The following is a 20,568-nucleotide window of genomic DNA, read 5'->3' as shown; positions in this document are numbered from 1 at the left end:
CTGCTTACATACTTAACAGACTTAACACGTGAAGTCTTGAATTTCCTAAAACAGCTCATTTACTCAACTGATTCTGCGGTAATCATAGCTAATGTCATGTATCTGAGGCCTTATTACAGAGCCACAGCGCCTATATATAATTCTTGTCTTACTTCTATCTCACTCTTAATAAAATCATAATCATGTTACACTGCCATCAAAAGTGTATGAATCCAAAACCACTACTGGCTTATGCCATTGCTTGCTGATACAGGTAGGAAGGGTAGAATGAGTTACAAAGTGATATGAAGTTCCGTTAAACAGTATTAAACGGGGAAGAAATGTAAATGAAATTATATAGGCATTTAGTAGAAAATAATTCATGTCAGACCAGCAAGGATCCCATAATCAAGCACACACAATGTTTTAGAGGGAAAAGAACTGCAATATGTAATTCATCTCCACTACTTCCATGGTATATTTCACTCCTGTAAGCATACAGCACCAAAATTATTTGGATTTTTAATTAATATTTACTTCAGATAAGCATCTTGGGAAAAATTCTTCACAAAGTCTTTATTAAAAATTACCTTACCCATGATTAAATTTTCATTCATTTAGAACTTGTATTCATTGCATTTAATTTAGTGAGGTAAAATTCAAGTGGAATAGTTTTCCCCTTACTCTTCACAACATCTGAAAGGTATTTTGGCCTCCAACTGTGTATCATTTGATCGTGAACATAGAAACAAACTACCCTGGATTACCCAGGTTTTGCTTCTCAGTCTGCTTTCCCCACGTCTCTGTTCTGAAACCTGTTACATCAGTAAGACACAGCTCCTTGCATTTCTGTGCGCTTTGATATTTGCATGAAGCTTGTATGAAACTTGTGTTAGACTTGTTTGTATACAAAGAAACAATGGTGATGTACTGATAGAATATTTAGATTTACTTTGAACTACAGATGTTTATTTTATACAGTCAAAGGAAACAGAACCTCACACATAGGAAGAACAAAGTGTTCTAAGACAGTATCACAGGACCATATATATGCAGAGCTAATACCTGTAAATCAGGAAAGCAGTTCATGAACAACTGCAAATGAAAACAAATTTAAATGAAGTCCTGTCAAAGTAGTACGCACAGCATCCAAACAAGCAGACTCTGCATTGTAATGCTAGAGGAGATAATCACAGCAAAGGAAACACAGACATGTTCATGGGAGTTTTCTCAGAATGGGTTACATCTCCCTCCTTCTACAATATAACACTGCAAAGAAAACTGTTCTATGCTTACGAAAAAATTATTATTCTCTGTATTTCCATGAGGGTTATTACTTTGGTTACAAATTAACTTGCAGTTTCATCACGTTACTCTAGATTATTTTGCATACCTTGAAGAACAAATACAGGCTCTAAATGCTATAGAAGTTGCTTGATTCAAAAAAGGTGTAGTTTGGTCAGTTAAAGAATCTGTTTTCATCAAGCAGAAGACAGAAAAACCTGCACATGCATTATTACATTATCGCTAAAAAAACCAGACACAAGATGGCGTTTAGTATTCATAACAAGGTACCAGCCTGATCTGATATTATTAGATTGCCTTCTTACTATGTTAAAAGTAACTAATGGGTTAATTTTCTCTGTGTCTTACTATAGCGATACATGGAAGGCTTTTTGCCCTAAAGTGAAGATCAGTGAAAGGCATGAATAGCATCTGATGAAATCAAAGTATCTGCTTTAGGGGGTTCACTGTTATTATTCTGCTATCATGGGTTTGAGATTTGCCATCCCCCCTGCCCCAAATACTGTTGATATTGTTGATATCTAAAAGCACAAGTGGATGAGTTCAGCGGAAAAAAAAACCAAACAAGTTTACAGTACCTGAAACCTCTGAAGCCACAGAGCAGTGCTGTTTTTAAACACCCATATTGTGATGGCTTTGCCCTCCCCAAAGTATGTTGTAAATGCTGTACGGAAAATATTCCTTCATCCAGTTCTTGTCACTGGATTGCAACTTGATAAGGGTGTGATCTGAGATGGAAGGTTTCTACTGTGTTCCTTTGCAGGCTAGTAACATTGAAAGCTAATGCAGAGAACAGTAACTATATGAGAACAGCAATATATGAGAAAACATTTCTTTTAAAGAAGATTATTGTATCAGCAGGTATTCTATAATGTAATCAGTTGCACTGCACTCCTGTAGGTTTAGGTTCTTAAACACAGCTTGGTTTTTCCTTAGGAATTTATCATAGAGGAAAGCTCTGGCTTCAAGACACGGAGATCTCATTTATATAAGAATTCTATTTACAGCTAGACCTGCAACATTCACGTAATTATTCAGCCAAAAAAACCCAACAACCCCAACAAAAAACCCAAAACCCAAACCCAAAAAGCAACTGATAGTGCAGTGATCCTTACAAACTAAATTAAGGTGCATGGCTCATTCCAGTCAAAAATATTCTATGCACTGAACCACGAGGCACAATCATTAGTGTCTTCTGATATTTGTATCAAGATCCACAGGGCCTGAACCTTAAGTGTATTTAGTGCCTTGATTCCAATCCCAGCTGAATGCCACTGTATGTTCCTGGATCTGGGCTCCAGCTGTCACATCTCTATTTAAGTAAGGAGCTACTGAGGCCATTACTACATTATCGCTACGGAACAACGGCACGGGGTGACGTGCAGTGCCTGCTGTAATATACCGACCTGATCTTGTAATGTCATCAGATTATCCTCTTACTTTTTAGACTAAATAGCAGCTCTATTCCCCAGGTTTCAGAATCTTCATCATTCTCACTGGCCCTAAGGCAGTACAGGTCTTTGATACCATTATTACTATGTGATGGCACACTACATCATTTGCGAGACAAGAATGCAACGAATCCCTTGGCACACAACACAGGATGGTTTTCCATCATCTTACTGGTCACCCATCTGGGCCAAAATAGCCCAAGTCTGAAAACTTCCTGACATACTGTGAGTCCCTTTTGAAACAGGTAGCCTAGTGTGAGGGGCAGGGGCTTACGGGGATTTGATGACATGGACCAGATTTTGTGCTGCCACTTTCCTGTCTGGCAGCTCACGCGCAAGACTTTGCGAGTTTTGTTTCACGTGCTATCAGTGCTACTTTTAACTGCTGTAAATCATCAGAGAACGTGCGTAACTGTTAATAACCCTTTCCACCTTGAGTATATATTTTCTTTTGCAATTATAAAAAGCTGAAGAAAACAGAATTTTAATAGGAAAATGCCACATGGACTTTTTATTGAATGCCAGATTTTGAGAACCTCCAGTTTTCACCCTGATTAATAATCTAGAATCATCTACTGTGTGAAGCCGAAGATTCACAGACCCTCCAGAGAATGCTAAAGCATAAATGCACACAAATTAATCAGAATGAAGAGTAACTAACTGCAAATTAAGGATTAGATGAGTAGTTACCAACAAACAACCACACAGCTTGACAAATACTGACTGCATACCAATTCTGTTTTAAACTCCACTATTTGTAATGAACTGCAATCTTAACAGACAATCAGTTTTTTACTACAGGAACAATATTTTAAGCATGCACCATCTATGTCTTTTCAACACCTGAACACATAAACAAATAGTTGCAAAACAGCGAGACATTCAACAACAGCTAATTCATTGTATGACTTCACTCATCTCATGATGAGTAATTCCCCAGTTAATTTCCATTTTGAAGTATCTGTGGATTTTGCTGCTGTCTCTCTTTGTTAAACCTTTCTTACATTAATGACTCTAATGGCCTCCTTGAGAACAGACTTGACTTTACTAGGATTTATGGATGTGAATTTGAGATAAAAATCACCCTTCCCAAGCCAACACCAACAGATAACACAGCAATACAAATAATTTTGCTCCATAGCAGTAGTCAAGTCTAGATTCTGATCTCCCTTGTGTCAACCATAATCTGATGCACTGAAGAAAATTAAGTCACTGCTAAGTTTCCATCCAGAATAAATTCTGTCCCACTCTCTCTTCAGACAACTGGTAAATTCATTTAAGCAGCCTGTACTGAAAAGACAGGGCAACCCTGGTCCTAAAACAAAGAGCAGTGAAACCAGGAGTCCTTCCACTGGCTTCCTTTGAAAACAGGGAAAGCAGAACACCAGAAGAGATTGTATCCTAATTAATATGATCTCATTGACAATCAGACAAACCTTCACCATTCATTAGGAACAGTATCAAGCCAAGTCTGTCTAACAATTTGCAAGCTCTGCTATCTTCGAGTATTATTTGACAATCAACTAGACATCACTTAACATACACTACGTGATAAAGTTATCAGATTCCCATCTGTCTAAACCCTGTATTACTGTCACTTGAAACACTTTAAAACGCAAAATCTTACTGCAATTATAGTATTATTTAATCAGTACATATTCTTTTTAATTCAAACTGTGTACTTTTGCAAAAAGCCCAAACAAATAAATGCTGTTCAAGGAACCATACCAGGCTTTCAGAACTATGATTTATTTGCCGCCCTTCCCCCCCGCTGCCCAGTTCAAGGAGACCTGTTAGACACAAAACCTTTCTCTGGCTGTTCTCAAAAGCACTAGATTGTAAAGCCCTCAATTTTGGGTCATCATGCAAGAAAGTACTCCTGTAGCAACCAGCCTTAAGCAGCAAAGGTGAACAGCACTGCAGATATAACTCATTGTCTTCTAAGACCGCAAAGATGCTTTTCACCTCTGATACATAGATGGCTACTGCAACTGATCTATGGTTGAAAAGATAAGTATTTATACTGTAATACAGTTTTGGAAGAAAACCAGATGTCTTCTATGTTGGCTTCAGAGAATCTGCATTAATTTGTGAATTGATACTTGCACAAAGAAAGAACACATGAAAACAGATGCAGTGTGAATAAAGCAAGCTGAAGGGGCACGTTGGGGATATGCCTTTCATATATGGATCCAAACTTTTACATATGTGATGATACATTCAGGTTTTTAACATTAAACATTTGGAAAGGTGTCCCATGGTTGAGGCTCCTCTGAATTTTTTTTCCTTAAAATATTTTCATTAATGTCACTTAGTGGATTCAAGGTCATGTCTATGGCAAAATTACCAGTCAAGAGGACAAATGGATTCTTCTGTGAGCATCTGCAGAGGGGTGACATCCTTCCATAGAAAACTATTCATTCATTCATTTTCAAATGCCATGCAGGGAATCCACCTTTCGGCCACTCTCAATTTAAACATATTTAATCTCAATGTTCTTTAACGGGTCAGGACATTTCCTCAGGAAACATCAACAGTAAAACGTGGTCACACTGGTTTATTCTCGAATGAAGACTACTGAGAATCTCCACATGTCCACTTTCATTTGGCCAAAATCAGGCTTACTCAATAGGAAATAGAAAGCAATCAAATGGCAAACTCTGAAAGGGGGAAGATGTTAGAGCCATAACGTTAAAAAAAGAAACTTCCCAAAACAGAACAAAAATGCATACTAACCTTTCTTCAGTCTGGTTCTACTTGGTCCTCAGCTATGACACATTTTTCTGTGCATCATATTAATTTGAGAGTCAGCCTTAAGTTATTTTTATACCTACAAAAATATGTCCCCAAAATGATAATGGCAAAATGAGTAATATTTCAGTTATACTTTGCAATCGATTAAGGACACCTCTAGTACTATTATATCCCTGAAGATACTAGCCAGACATTTCCTTTGTAAATTACCAGATAGCTCATGGAAAGTGAGCAGGCATGATAAATGAGCTGCAGTTTTCTTGACTGTGCTTTCTAACAGATGTATTTACATATTTCACAATCTACCGGTAGGGATGATACGTGTTACTGCCAAATGTTGGATGAAATGTTATCAAACAGAAGTCTGCCAACAAATTCCCATCATGCTGGCTATTAAGATCAGCCTGCCATGTGTAATTTTTCACGTTATGTCCTCAAGCAAGAATTTTTTAAGCTATTGTTACTATTTTAATTATCCTTTTCTTACTCACCGATACATGCAAAGTATGTATTTACATGAAGAAGTTGCAGAATGCCTATCCAGAGACTTGTGACACATTTTTAAAATACTCTGTAAGCTTATTTAATAATAAAAAAACCCACGTGAAAAACCTACATCTGATCCCATTTCTATTTTACACTGCTCTTCAAAGGGCTCTTCCTTTCAGGCAATAGTAGAGGATTTTGTCTTGCATGAGCCAGCTGCTCTTTAAACACAACATCTGATTTCCCTTAAGCAGTTCGATGGTGAGAATTAGCCACTCCATGCCACTGGCTGGCAAAACCCTGAGGTGCAACTGAGTTGCTATCAGTGACAGGGTGGCCTTAGGCAGACCTTCTAGAGAAGCAGGAAGAGATTCCCAGGGAAGCTGTCATCCCCTGTTTTGAAAGGAACAAACAAAGCACATCTCATGCTGGACCGTTTGCATCTGCTGGACCACATAAAGTGGTATGTTGGGGTCCACTGGGGCAGATGTAACGACAGCATGAAGAGACGTACAGTTCCCACATTACCACAACCTGAGGCGGTACACACTCTGTCATCATATAACCCAGCCCAGGCACACGCCAGCCCCAGGGAACAGGTAATGCATCCTGCTCCAAGAACTGTCATAGGCTGCGGAGTCCTGCCCCGCAACTCAGGATATCTTACCTGTGTCCGTGACAATGGTGGTACCGTAAGGCCACTTGAAAATGAGCATCACGCTGGGCTCACAACCCTGCCCACAGCGCATTCAAAATCTTAACAAAAGGCACTATTAATGTGCTAAGTCTGATGGTTACTATTTCCTCATGGATGCATGGTAATACCAGCTCACGTGTTTAGACACAGACAGAATTTTGTCACAGCACCTTCTGAATAGCAACCATACGATATAACCACAGTCCACCTTCAGCAAAGCATCATGCATCCTACGCGATGGGTCAGGCTCAGTGCACTTCACAAACACGTAAGACACATATTAATCTGGCACTGCTACTATAATCACACCGTTTCTTTAAATGTTACTGGTTCACACCTTCAAAAATTCCTGCATTCATTTATTGGCATCTTAAGTATAAAGGTCTCAGAAACAGTGCTTTGATCAAGGGGTTTATTTGCCCAGGCTACAGTCATATTAAGTGCCTTTACATGTCTTTAAGAAGAGCTAAGCCATTAAAGCTAAAAACAGAACCAAACAAACACCGTACTGCACAACTGTACCTCACATTATAAGTGAGGTCTGATTTGACTGCCTGTGATACATTTTCAGCAGCCTCCCGAAAACCTCTAAGCTTCCCAGGTTTGCTAGCACAAATATAACACTGAAACTAAAGCTTATGTATTAGATCTTTTCCTCAGAATAGATTTTAAGTTGTTTTCAATTATAACGTCTGCACTTCAGGCCACACTTACTAGTCACATTTCATGCACTTAGGAAACTGATATAATTTTCTAAGATTGAAAAACCGCATTTATTAGTAGTATTTTCAAGAACGCTGCACAGAGCATTTGATACTCCAGAAATATTTATTAGAGAAATGTCTTGGTAACTCTGGATCATGGAGTTTCTGAATAGCAGGGGCTTTGGAGACAGCTTTGTGCACAAACTAAAAAGCAGAATACATTAATAACTAGAAAACATATTTAAATCTAGTAGTGCACGTATTTCAGAAATTTCAAAATGGGGAAGGAAATTTTGCTCCTACCTCTTCCAAAGCCCATAACGAATCAACCACAGGCTTGATCTTCTTACTGTTATATAGGTTTAGAAGTTTGTCCATCACACCCTTGATCAGGCCACCTCGATTCTGTTTGAAAAGTAGATTCAACAGGGAAAATCCAGCAATGACTTTGTTCTCCTCATAGAGCTTGATAGGATTTACTTTCTCAACCTGCCACCACTGCAAAGCAATAAACAGCAGCAGGGTCAGAAAAACATTTCTCAAGAAATGTACAGGAAAGTTCACAACAAAACGGTCTGGGCAGATGTGATACACAACTCATCTGTCAGATCTGAAGCAACAGCCAAAGAGAAACAGCAAGAATTTTATTTAAGGAAGAGGCAAAAAAGTATGCAGCTGAGTGACATGCGGAAATAAAACACAGACTTGCGTGGCATGAAATGAGGGTGTTAGAAAAATGGTGAACAGATCTGGTTTTAGGGCATGGGTCTAGGAGTAAGGAATTTGGACCTCCCTTCTTTTTCTCCTATCCTTTGCTATCTCAACAGAGCCATGCGAGCTTCCCAAATGCTCGCAAGCAACTCTTGACATGTACTCTTCTCTCAAAAAAAAGGAAATCATGCACTGCTTATCAGCTTCCACGTACCTTTCAGCCATTATTGTTTGTGGTATCTGAGCAACCCTCACAATGTCTCATGAAATTGTTTTATCTCATTTAGCCCAAGAGCATCCTGAGACTGAGATCCTACTTCCTAGCAAGTTTTATTTGAATGAGTCAATTTTTAATTAAAATTTTCATACAATTTTTATGAGTTAATTTTGCAGTATAATTACATCAAGAAAGTAGTTATACTTTTAATACAAAATCTGATATGCTATTTTTTATAAATCCAATTTATTCAGTCAACAAATACCAGCATACATGAAAAACATTTCAGTTGAAATTGATCTTGTCGGGCCAACCTACCCTACAATTATACTCGTCTGGATATGTTTATGTTAACAGTATAAAAGCTGCATAGTAAAGGTTACCTTGTTTTAGTTCACAAACACATTGTCAACAAAGATCGTGCCACTACAATCATTAAGAAAATGTAGGAGGCAAAGAACAGCTTCTTGCTAGTCTTTGATTTATCTTGTTTTCAACTACATAGAGACTTTTGAAGCCAGTTTCTCCTGGGAAGGGGTTTTTGCTGGAAGCTGTAAATGAGCTCCTGGCAGAAAGATATGACAGATCTTCAGTCAAGGCTTCTCGCTCTGTTTTTCTTGTCTGAAGTAATCACTTTCACTCCTGGTTAACTTATTTCTCACTAGCAGTTTATTTGATATATTTGTCCCTTTTTTGATCTCTAGGATTTCTGAGCAGATTTTTTGTTGTTGTAGTAAGCTGAAGAAAAAAATATAACATTTGAATTTTGGATTTGTTGACATCATCAATTAGGAAACAAATGCAACATCATCACCTCTTTGATGTCATTTGCAATGATCATGGAGAACTGACAAATGCGTTTCTTATGAACTAGCTTCTGAAAAGCTGGAAATGACTGGACACAAGCCCCACCTTAAAAGAGATATCTTCTTTGATACTTCCTTTAATTTACTGCACTGTCCTGACAGTGTTTTCAGATATGAAGAACCTGCAGGGTACAGTTATCCCTATCCATGGATACTTATCCATAAGTAAATAAATAATGCAGTCTGACTTTACACTTAGCTGTGTAAGAGAGGTACGTCTGATGGCACCTCTCCTGTGCAGACAGGCCGAGAGAGTTGGGATTGTTCGGCCTGGAGAAGAGAAGGCTCCAGGGAAACCTTATCTCAGCCTTCCAGCACCTAAAGGGGCTGACAAGACAGCTAAAGTGCTACTTTTTACAAGGGCATGCAGCGATAGGACAAGGGGGAATGGCTTTAAGCTGAAAAAAGGTGGATTTAGTTTAGAAATAAGATATTCTTTACTGTGAGGGTGGTGAGGCATTGGCACAGGCTGCCTGGAGCAGCTGTGGGTGCCCCATCCCTGGCAGTGTCCCAGGCCAGGCTGGACGGGGCTTGGAGCAGCCTGGGCTGGTGGTGGGTGTCTCTGCCCATGGCAGGGGGTGGAACTAGATGGTCTTTAAGGTCCCTTCCAACCCAAACCGTTTCATGATTTAAATATGCATTGCACACAGAACTGATTCCTGTCTAGCTGCTGTACCAGAAGAGAACGTGTCAAACCACTGCAGTCAGAAAAACACCCACTTTAGCAACATCAGAAGTAAAAACTTATTAGAGATAAATAAGAATGATGAAGATGAAAATACTACAGAAAAGACTGAAGTTAGAAAAGCAGAATCACAGCACTGGGACACTTACTGATTTTGCAAAACTGAAGAAGCTTTTTGTCTCCCCAGTAACCATGTTAGAAGAACCTGTAAAATAAGAGTATATTCACACACAACTTATTACATGCCGACAAGCAGACCATTTATCATATGTAAAATCATTTCCGTGATTCATATTTAAGAAAAAACATTTCCACAGGTTTAAGAAGGATTAGTAGATGTCCTCATACTTTGGGAATAATTGACAAAGAGGCCAAGGTGACTGAGCCCTCCAAGTTTATAGGTATTTTGAGGTGACAAGAACAAACTATCAAATCTTCCAAAACCAGGAACAGGTTAAGTGTTACTAGGCATCTTGACACCAAAACTCTTCTGTAGCTCTCTCTGCAGTAAAATGTAATTTGTCATGCCATTTGTCTCTGACCATTATTACTTAGCAGCATCACCACACAGGTATCCTTTTTCTATATCCGTAAAGCTAAATGTGTACGACTACTACATGTGTGCATGTACATGCACTACAACCTGTTAAGAAAGGTAACGATGATTTGCTGGCAGAGACCTCATTACAAACAGGCAGCCAGGTTGGCTTGTACAGCCCAAGCAGGAATCTGAGTGACAAGGCATTTGTTACTGCCATCCTGCTAGCTAGATGAAAGCCCAAGCACGCAGGTGTGCTTATCCATGATGCCACTGCACCTTCCACTGTGATACAGATATATTCTTCATTTCAAAATCTAGCAATCCCTTCAGCTGTCCCCCGACAGAAGCTTGGCCTGCTTTATCGACGCACAACAAGGCAGCCTGGCAGAACTGCAGGAAAGACGTGTTCACTCAGGATGTGGAGTAGTCCATGTACATGAATAGGAATTTGTGAACAGAAGCCTGGGCTTGAATTCCTAAACGTCATGTCAAATAAAAATGATAGCATTCTTCCTGAAATCCTCCTCCAAGCTTCCCTCCCACAAGAACTATTTTACAGTTTCCTTGGCCACACTGTGATTCCTATGTGTAGAATGAGAGAGCCAATCTTTCTCCTACACTTCTGTATCACCCAATGATGTTTAACAATCTGAAACATACGTTTGGTTTCACTTTTAGATATTTTTTTCAATTATTTTTTTAAAGAGTTTATTTGTATTACCTATTGCTTCTCAATAATTTAGTCCGTGCTCAGCTTCACTAAAATCCTTGATTGGAAATGGTCAATTTGAGGAAGTATTACACGGTAGCCTCCAGTAACGAAGGGAGTGGCATGGGTGATTTTAAGAGATTTTTAACCTTTGCAAAGCTTTTGTTTTGAAGTATGTACATGGCTTTTTCCACTCACCATATAAAATGTAAGTCCCAAGTGGTTTGAGGAGACTGAGGCCTTTCCCAGTATTTTCTCCACAAAGACAGTCCAAAACAATATCTACTCCATCTGTCGAGATTCTGAAAAGCAAGAAAGAAATCTCACTTTGCAGTAAGATCCAGAGGACTGGTCAGCCAGCATGATCTAGGCCAATTGGTAACATGGTACTAACATTTTCCAGGTGCTTTAGAAAGGACTCTAAGGCTGAGGCTATGACTATGTGAAAACTTTCTCTGCATCAAAAGACCTTTTAAACTCATTCAGGTGCTGGAATGCAAGTCTGTTGGGCTAGCCAACCCATGCCCTTCAGGCTTAGAAGGGTGGGAACCCATCTTGTTCCCCCTTTTTGAGGGTTTTCAGTGAAATTATATTTTATATATATATATACATATATATATATATAAACAGGTGATAGACAAAGTTCTTTCTGAGTGAATGAGAATGTCAGAGATTGTCTTTTTCTGGTCAACAAATGTCAGAGAAAAAAGACATTTTTGTTATTCACATCTTATATTCTTTTTTGGAATTCATAGGGAAACATATCTTATTTTAGTCCTTTCCAGATAAAATTATGCCCTTGGACAGTTACTTAAAGAGTCTTCTGTTTCAGACTTTGTACAAACTAGACATCAGCGAAGAGTTAAATCAAGCATAAAGAGAAGTCACCAAGAGCTAGAAACCCAGCTCTAAGGATACAATCAGGTCATATTATAGAAATCACAAACTATTTATATTGTTTCCATAAACAGCTTGCATATTTATGATCTTCCAATAAGCACCTTTGTGAATGCAATGTCAATAGGATGCTGAAGGAAAAAAAAAGAAAAAAAAAAAAAAAAAAACCAAACCAAATACCACACACCAATACCCCAATGTAGGTTTTTTTTTTCTGGCAAAACACTAGCTGCAAAATCCTATCACTAGTTTGACCTAAGTCTAATACCCTACCTCCTAACCAAATAAACAGCCCAAGCAGCAGTAAATTCTTGAGTAACACTCTGAAACAGTTATGTAAATAACTGATGCAGAAACTACAGGAAAATTGCAACCTGGAGACTATCAAAGGTTTAAGGGGCAGTCAACAGCGTCTAATCCCCACGAACACCAATTAGCACCTGATGACCATGCCTTCTGCAGTGGTGTAACTGCAATGAGAAGTCAGGAAAGAGGTTAAGCTTTATGGCTTGTAACGCATCCTTGTTTCCTCACAAAACTCAGACATCCACTGGTTACAAACAGCAGCAAAATGGACAATTTCACTGTGTGCTACTGCTGCCGTAGGTGGGGTACTAAGTGGTTTACATTCAGGCCACTGGATGAGCTTTCACTGTAAATGAATAATTTGCAATCAAACAGCTTTTGGTGCCTTCCACAGTTGAAATGATTCCTCATCCCCCAGGATCATTTCCACATTCATATCACTTTTGGGTTTGGTTTTTTTTCATTTTTGGGGGGTAGGTGGGTTGCTTTTTTTTTTTTTTTTTTTTACTTTTCTCCTTGATGAAAGTTCTTCCCTGGAATACCCCAGTCACCTGCAGTAAAGCAGATTCCTTCCACTATCCTTTCTCAGCCACTGGCCCACCTTCTCCTGCTCACAACCTCTGAAGAAAGAAAGAGTCTTCTCCTTCCCTTAGGGCTCCCCCTGACCCAGTGTGCAGCAGGCAAATGCAGACCAGCTGTCCTCCCTGCTGGACACACATTTTAAGCAGAACAAAGTCTACAGCTAATATCCAGCAAACCAAGCAACTACACTGTTCTCCCCACTGCCTTGTTCAAAAGCCAATTTGTCTTCATAACACTCTCAAAATCACCACTGTACTTTTTTTCTTTTCTTTCAATACAAAGTGAAAATACACAGATCTGAGCAACAAATCAGAGTGCTGGCATATTCTGCAAGGTGCCAGTTCTGACTTCAGTCAGGACTATCAGTTGTGCTAATATAATGCTACGCACCTCTAGACCAGGAAAGACAAACAAACTAGGTTGCTGTACCTATATTTCAACTTTTGTACCCACTGGTTCTCTGCCTCATTGGTTCACTGAGAGGTGAAAAAGCATGTGAAAATGCAGGATCACCAAAAGCGATTTTAAAAGACTCAACAGAGCAGAATTCCACCCCTTTGTAACCAGGACTCCTTTTGATTTCAGCAGTTACAGTCTGCTATACAGAGTCAGGGGCAGTGTCAGGAACTGTCCCAAAACAAACTGTCCTGATGAAGGGCAGAAGCAGTCAACGTTCTCTGCATTCATGAGGTTATCAGATGTTAAAAGGACTTTATTCCTTTTTATAAGCAATGATATCTGTTGTATCTGCTCCCACATCACATACCCACTTAGATCAGATCTGTTGCCCCTGCAAAGAGTTATGATTAAGGTTGGTGCTGAACTCTGATTAACGTTTTCAAGTGTTCCCTCTTGCTGAATCAATGTTTGTAAAGTGGGGACTGCTAGAATCCAGTCTTAACCCCACAACAGCGATTTTCCAGGGGCAGCAAAACACTTAGATACATACACTTCCCCGAAAGAAAGGCTATCAAAGGGCTGAAGAAATGTGCTGTGATTCTTCTGAGCTGTAAGAAAATAATCCAGCAGATGAGACCTCTACAGGTCCTCCATTTCCTGTAAAACTTCCCCTGTGGAAAAGTTTTACTTTGATATAAAATGTCCTTTGTGACAGATCATTGCAAATGTTCTCTTAAGCCCTTAGGAACACTCCAGAAAAAGCAGCAAGACACCCTGCTTTCTCCTCCAACAGCTTGCTGGATTGCTAACAGCTCTGACAAAAGTCTGCGATAAACTGAATGTCCTCTCTGAGGGCTAGTAACCCTGGTACTAAGAGACCACCTGAGACTTTACGTATCACTCCGAGGAATGCGTAAGTTTGGCAGGAAACCTGTCAATTGTACTACCTTGGGGCTCCCCTTTGAGAAATGTCTTGTTTTATACCCAGCTACATAATCTAGCATTTTGACAAATACAGGATGGAGGGAAAATACTACTCTTATCTGTCTGACAAATAAAAATCAAAAAGACATTTTTTACTAAGTTTCTTATCAGTTCTAAAGTTTTGCCACCTGCATCAACAGCAGTATCTAAAAACAGACAAACTGGAAATCAAAGTATTTGAAAGCATGTAAATACAAACACACATGAGTACTTCAAAAGGCAACAGGCTGATTCTAATCTGGATGCAAACAAACAAAATCTAAGGATCTTAAATTAAAACAGACATCATGTGCTCTGATAGCAATCCCTGGCAGAGGATAAAAACCCAGGCAGACAGAAGCACACCCAGAACTCCAAGACCTGGATAACTTGCAGATCCACTGAAAATATCTTACTCGGTGCACTGCAGTGAGCTCCTACATACGCAGATAACAGTAAAGTACATCCTTCTGTTAAAGCCGATACACTTTTTCACTTAATTTACTTTGCTCGCAACAGACGTTCACGTATGAACACAGACTAACGAATCTTATGTTGCTTTATGAAGAAATAGGGAGACGCTTGCCATCTTGTCCCTTGTAGTGGACAGATGGAACATACAGAATAAACTACAGTTGCCAAACTCACAAATGTAACCTCCTCCCATAAATATGATCAGCCCGGTGTCTTTCATTGTCTGTTTCCAGGTACCATACAACCCTTACTCAGAAAAATAAAAGATTACCTTTTTACTTCTTGAACATAGTCTGCATTTCTGTCAAACAGGTGAGTTACTGAGTCTTTGATTGCTTCATGTTTGAAAGATGAAGCGGTTCCAAAAACAGTAACATTGGGAATTGTTGAACAGAGCTGAGCAACAGCTTGACCCTGCAAACACATTATTATGTTAGTTGACTGACATGGAAATTGGTTAACAGACTTTGCAGCTGCCAGTTCGCTCATGTTTGGTCTTGGATATTGCTGTGTCACGTGCAAGGACTTCCCAAACTAATTTCTTGCCAGTGCAACGCAGTTCAGCCACAGGAGAAGACACTTAAATCAAAAGGATATTCTGAAGACAAAGCAACTGCAGGGATAAAAGTAATTTAATGTATCAAAACATTCTATTGCAAAAAGAGTTCTTCTTGATCTTTTAACAGAGGCAGTGTAATTTAAGGGAAGGGCATTAATTAACAAAGACCACTGGAAAGGATTACTCACAACAGTGCTAGAGAAATATTTTTCATTCGGTATATGCATCCCACGTCATTTCCCCCGGTGTCCCCTGAGGAACATCAGCAGTCCTCTTTGCACCTCCCACCTAAGAACAGCGTTGACTGCTTCCGCATGCGACTCAAAACCTCTCTGCTCATGGGGAAGGCTTTGCAGCACCTGATGCCAGAACAGAATTTCTGGCAGATAATGTAAAGTACTTGGTTCCTCTGGTACTCAGATAAGCTTTCATGCCTCAGCTTTTTGCAGTCCTAATACAGAAGGTCTAGCGTAGTCAGTCCCAGGACAGCACGTAGTCTACCATTCCTAAGTGATCACGTTTTCTTACGGTTTCAGTGGGAGACAGCAAGTTGGTATAACAAATACTGCATAATAATGCAAATCTGCTTTACCTCTTATTCATAAAAGTAATTATTACTGATTATTCAAAATGCAGGAATAGCCTTGAGTCCCACTGAAACGTCTGCTTAGGCTCATGCCCTAACCTGAAAACTGACCAACAGCAGAGACGATGAAATTGCCTAGAGCATGTATAGGAAAATCATTCCCCTCGTACATCCCTCCTGCGTCTGGGCAGGAATCCAGTGGAGTCAATCAGATGCTACGTCACTGTTTAGGTAGGACTTGCGGCATTAAGACAATGTGCGCATTCAAATGTCTGTGCTTTGACTTTCCAGCTTCAGGCTGCAGGAGGCTTTAACTTCTTTCCCTAAGTTTTAACCTCTAATTTCATGAGGCCGAGAGAAGAGAATCACTACATAAATGCTGGGCCATCTAGATTTCAGAAAAGATCCCAACAAGTCATCTTCCTACAACCCTGGCTTTTGTTTTACTCTTAATACACTAACAAACGGAAGACAGACTTCTGGTAGCCACATCCTGCCCCGTGTTGTAACCGCATTATTCCACTTATTATTACACAGATATATCCAGAAGCAAGAAATGGCACTGCCATTCTAAAAAGAATGTCTGACAGAATTCAGCAGATTCTTGACTACATTTACAGCCAAAAGATTGTCACTTGTACACTGTATGCGTGACCAGGAAAATTATCCATGGATAAACACATTTCTGTTCATTCCAACCAGAATCCCTGATTGTTAATATGTAAATACCAGTAATCAGTGCTTGGGTTTTATTTACAGTAGAATAATTAGATAACCCTGCATACCCTGGGGGTGTTGGCATCCTCACATACAATGCTGAATGTAATTGCTAGTGACAATCCTCTGAGCTGAGCATCGCAGGAGAGGACAATATCATTATTTATACGTGGTGGCACCCAGGAGTTTCAGATTGATTTCCTACTGGATCAGTCAGTAAACAGCTCCACAGCAAGGCGCAGTTTACATGATCCTTTGGACACATAGCCCACCACCAGGGAATACAGCAGGAGAAGGGATGGATGCATTCTCATTCTTCCTTTACAGGTGAGACACAGAATAGCACAGCAAGTTGAGCAACCTGTCCAACAGCTCAGAGAAAATTACAGCAGGACCCAGATATGAACGCAGATTCACAGCACGGTAATCCAATACCAAACGCAAACGACCTTTCCTTTTTAAAATCATCCCCCATTTTCCTGGGTTGGAATCCCTAATCGCTTAGAAAAATCACAAGAAAATCCGTTCCTGAGGGGCCTCATCTCACAAGAAGTAATGTCTTTGGGGAGTAGAAAACTCTTCTCATACTTTATTTCTCTATTACTTACCATCTCATTCTGAAGCCCAGGTTTTCGTGTCCACAAACATTGTAACAAAATTACAAGAAATAAATTGATCTGGATTTTCTATCTCTCCTTTTCTTAGCCATTTTCACTAGCAATTATCTTTTCTCACTTTCTGTGTTTCCCAGAAAACCATCACACATAGTGGTTTAGGTAAGTCTGTATTTTATAATATATGCTAGTTAAGTGAAATTCTGACATTATTGATCTATTCTTTAATTAGTTTTCTGCAATTTCCATGTAACTTCAGAAGACGAGGGGTAATGAGTATATCCTGAACCAAAAAACTGACTGTTTAAAAGGTCAAATATTAGAGTAGAAAACATGTTGGTTTTTATCCTGCAGATGATTAACATTTAACAAACTGGCAGTCAGATAAATAGAACTGCACAAAAAACCCAGGATGTGCATAACCTATTTTCCTCCTGACTCAAACTCCTTATTACACCCCTCCCTCCGCCCATAGAGATAATCTTATCTAAAATCCCAGATCAAAATACTTTCCAGCTTTCTGTAGATATTTAAAGCCTATAACTGACTCACATGACCAGTACTTTCATAACTGGATGAACATCACTTAAGTATTTTGAGGCAATTCCACGAAACTTTCTTCTTCTACAGCTTTCTGAAGACCTGAATTTGATGATGACTTGCACTTATTTTTTGTGCAAAGTATTCTTTGCATTTGTATCTCAGAAATCTAAGAATAAAGGCCGTATTGGACCTTTCATGCTTTCCCCACCAAAACAGTAATACTGAACTCAACCTATGAACTCAAAACATTTCACTTCTGTGGAATGTGATTAAGCTCCAGAACAGCACTGTGGCTACACACGTCACTCCTAAGTCTCTTTTCTAATCCCTCAAGTCATGTAGCCACCACCTCTGGATTAGTAGCTAGTGTTTAGAGGGCTATACATTCTACTTGCAAGTATGCGAGGTGCTGGTGTTCAGAACGTCTGTAGTTCGCAAATGAAGTATGCACAAAGGGGTTTGCAGCTAGGAGGAAAAATGTCCTCTTCCCAGGGATGTGGAGGGGCAGGCATGGTATCCACGCTGGCTCCTGCTCCCCCCCGTCACCAGGAACCACCCTTTGATCACAGGGGCACATGAACCCTGTCCTGCCTTTCAGATTCCAAAAAGCCATTCCCCTCCTAAAAATTGCTCTCTGGTTAACAGAGACAAGAGTGCTTTCCGTCTCCTCCCCTGCCCAGACAAAACCGCATCATCTCTGCTACCAGCTTTCACTGTGGAGACCACACGGATATGGAAGCAGGCACCATGTTATCAGAAATAGCATATGAACTCTAAAACCTTCCAAGAGGGTGTCTAACTAGATAGGCATGATATGAAAAATGAAGATAAAACTCTTCACACATCTAATTTTTCATATACGATGCAAGTTTCTACAGATAGATAATGACTAGATTCTTGCTCCCTCAACCTGGGAAAACCAGTAAGTGGCAAAAAATAATTCTCAATTGGACAATTAATTTTACCTTTCACAGGATTTAGCATTTTTTGAAACATAAAAATGATCAATTGCTTCCTTGAAGGGATAGACATGGTTACAAAACAGTCCCGTATAATGGTTTTAATCTCGTTTAAAATATGTATTTTTTATATACTACTAATCAAGCAAAACTCCACATGGTGAGTCCTCAAAGAAATTAATAACTTGGATTAAAGTATGCTGTGGCAATGAAGCATGCCTCATACTGGATTTGGCATAGCAGTCTTGCGTCTCTTTAGCTTCAAAGTCCATTTGATGAATTCCTTTTCAAGGTATCATGTCCATTTATAAAACCAGTATGTTGAACCTGATCTACACATGTGATTATTACAAAATCTGTTATAAATGGATATCCTTATAGTAATTTTAGATCCAGTAAAAAGACAGATTTCTTTACATTCCTTTACTTTAAAACCCAACTTCAAATATGCAGGATTGGAAACCTCTCCTACTGAGATAATCACATAAAAGAAAAAATGAAATAGACTGTTCTGTGCATTTAAACAATCTAAAAGTAAAAAGAAAAAAAAAAAAAGGTCATTGACATCTAAAAGTCAATATAGGAAGCACAAATACAAGAAAACTTTACTAATCTAATTAGCCTATTAATACTAACTTAACACTGGATAAAATATAAATAAGGGGTATAAGCTAGTGGATTTCCAAAGGGTCTGACCTAATGGCACAAGCCAGACCCCAGTCAGATGTGCAAGCTGTGCACTGAATTACCGCAGTTACAGAGCAGTATATTTTTAAGAAACCATCTTTTCTGCTATAATGTAAACTAAGACCTGCTTTATAGCAGTAGAGAACAAACCATCTAAAAGGTACTAGCCTGCAAAACTACATGTAGTAGGACCAAGAGCAACAGCAAGAAATATTTTTGTAGCCCAAAGATGCTACAGCATTTTTAAAAAGAGTATTCAGACCTAACCTTGCACAAAAACCCTGCCTGGAACCAAATGTCAGGAGAATACACATTTCCAAAATGCTTTGATGCCACATAACCTATCTGAAAGTGTCACAAAGTACACAAACATAGTAAGAAATCTGCAAGAGAAGACATCTACTAACCTCCTGGCATCAAGGAAAACTTTTCTCTTGTGTTAGAAGTCAGATACGCAACACTCCCTCTCCTGAAGGTGTTGTTTTTCCAATTACAGCAGAGGAAACTGGAAACCAAACCCTGAGGTGAACACTGCAGTGGACAAACTGCAGCGTGATTCCTGAACAAGCGTAAGGTGGCATCTGCTACACCCGGTGCATCACACGCAAGTTTTGGAGTAAAAGGAGGGGAAGAGAGAGGGGAAGAAATAGTCACCATGAGATAATGATCTCTTTTACCCTCAACATCTCTTATTTTCTGCAACAACTAGTAGGGTATGTTTTTTCCTACCCCCTTGCAAAGCTGTGCAGCTGAGGTGCATCCAGAACTCGGGGCTCACTCTCCATCTGGCATAAATCCTCTTCAGTTTAGTGGAGCTACAACAACAAACCCCGGGCAAGATCCTCATCCAGAGGACATAAACGCTGTCTGAAAAGGTAGAGCATCCAAGGAAGAGTTATGCACTGCTTGTCTGTGACGTGATTCAGCAGACGACTGGGGAAAGGACATGTCCTGTGGGGAGTGCAGGGCTGCAAGAGGCAAAAAGAAAAAGGCCTTCAGAGACTGCAGCCTGCTCTGGTCAGGGAAATTGCTTTTCGTGTATGGCTCGCCAGGCTTTTGTGTTTGATTAACAGATTATGCTCTGAGGCAGTGTCTGGAAATAGACTGAGGCATGGCACAGGGACTCTCCTGAGCTGCTGAAGGAGCACGTCCACGGCTTTAGAGGCATTCAGCGGCA

General features: G+C 39.6%; 1 protein-coding gene across 1 annotated transcript in view; it reads right to left on the bottom strand.

The window, feature by feature from the left end:
- Positions 1-20,568, bottom strand: part of VAT1L (vesicle amine transport 1 like) — a 64,117-nt gene that overhangs the window by 26,719 nt on the left and 16,830 nt on the right. Inside the window, exons 4-7 of the mRNA XM_055726956.1 lie at positions 14,998-15,140; positions 11,304-11,407; positions 10,005-10,060; positions 7,680-7,874 (exon numbers count right to left, since the gene is read on the bottom strand). Coding sequence (XP_055582931.1) covers positions 7,680-7,874; positions 10,005-10,060; positions 11,304-11,407; positions 14,998-15,140 — 498 coding nt within the window. The remainder of the gene's footprint in view (positions 1-7,679; positions 7,875-10,004; positions 10,061-11,303; positions 11,408-14,997; positions 15,141-20,568) is intronic.

Source organism: Falco cherrug, chromosome 14, assembly GCF_023634085.1.
Source record: "Falco cherrug isolate bFalChe1 chromosome 14, bFalChe1.pri, whole genome shotgun sequence".
In the NCBI taxonomy this organism is placed as follows: Eukaryota; Metazoa; Chordata; class Aves; order Falconiformes; family Falconidae; genus Falco; species Falco cherrug.
This window is presented reverse-complemented; position numbering and strand designations above follow the sequence as displayed.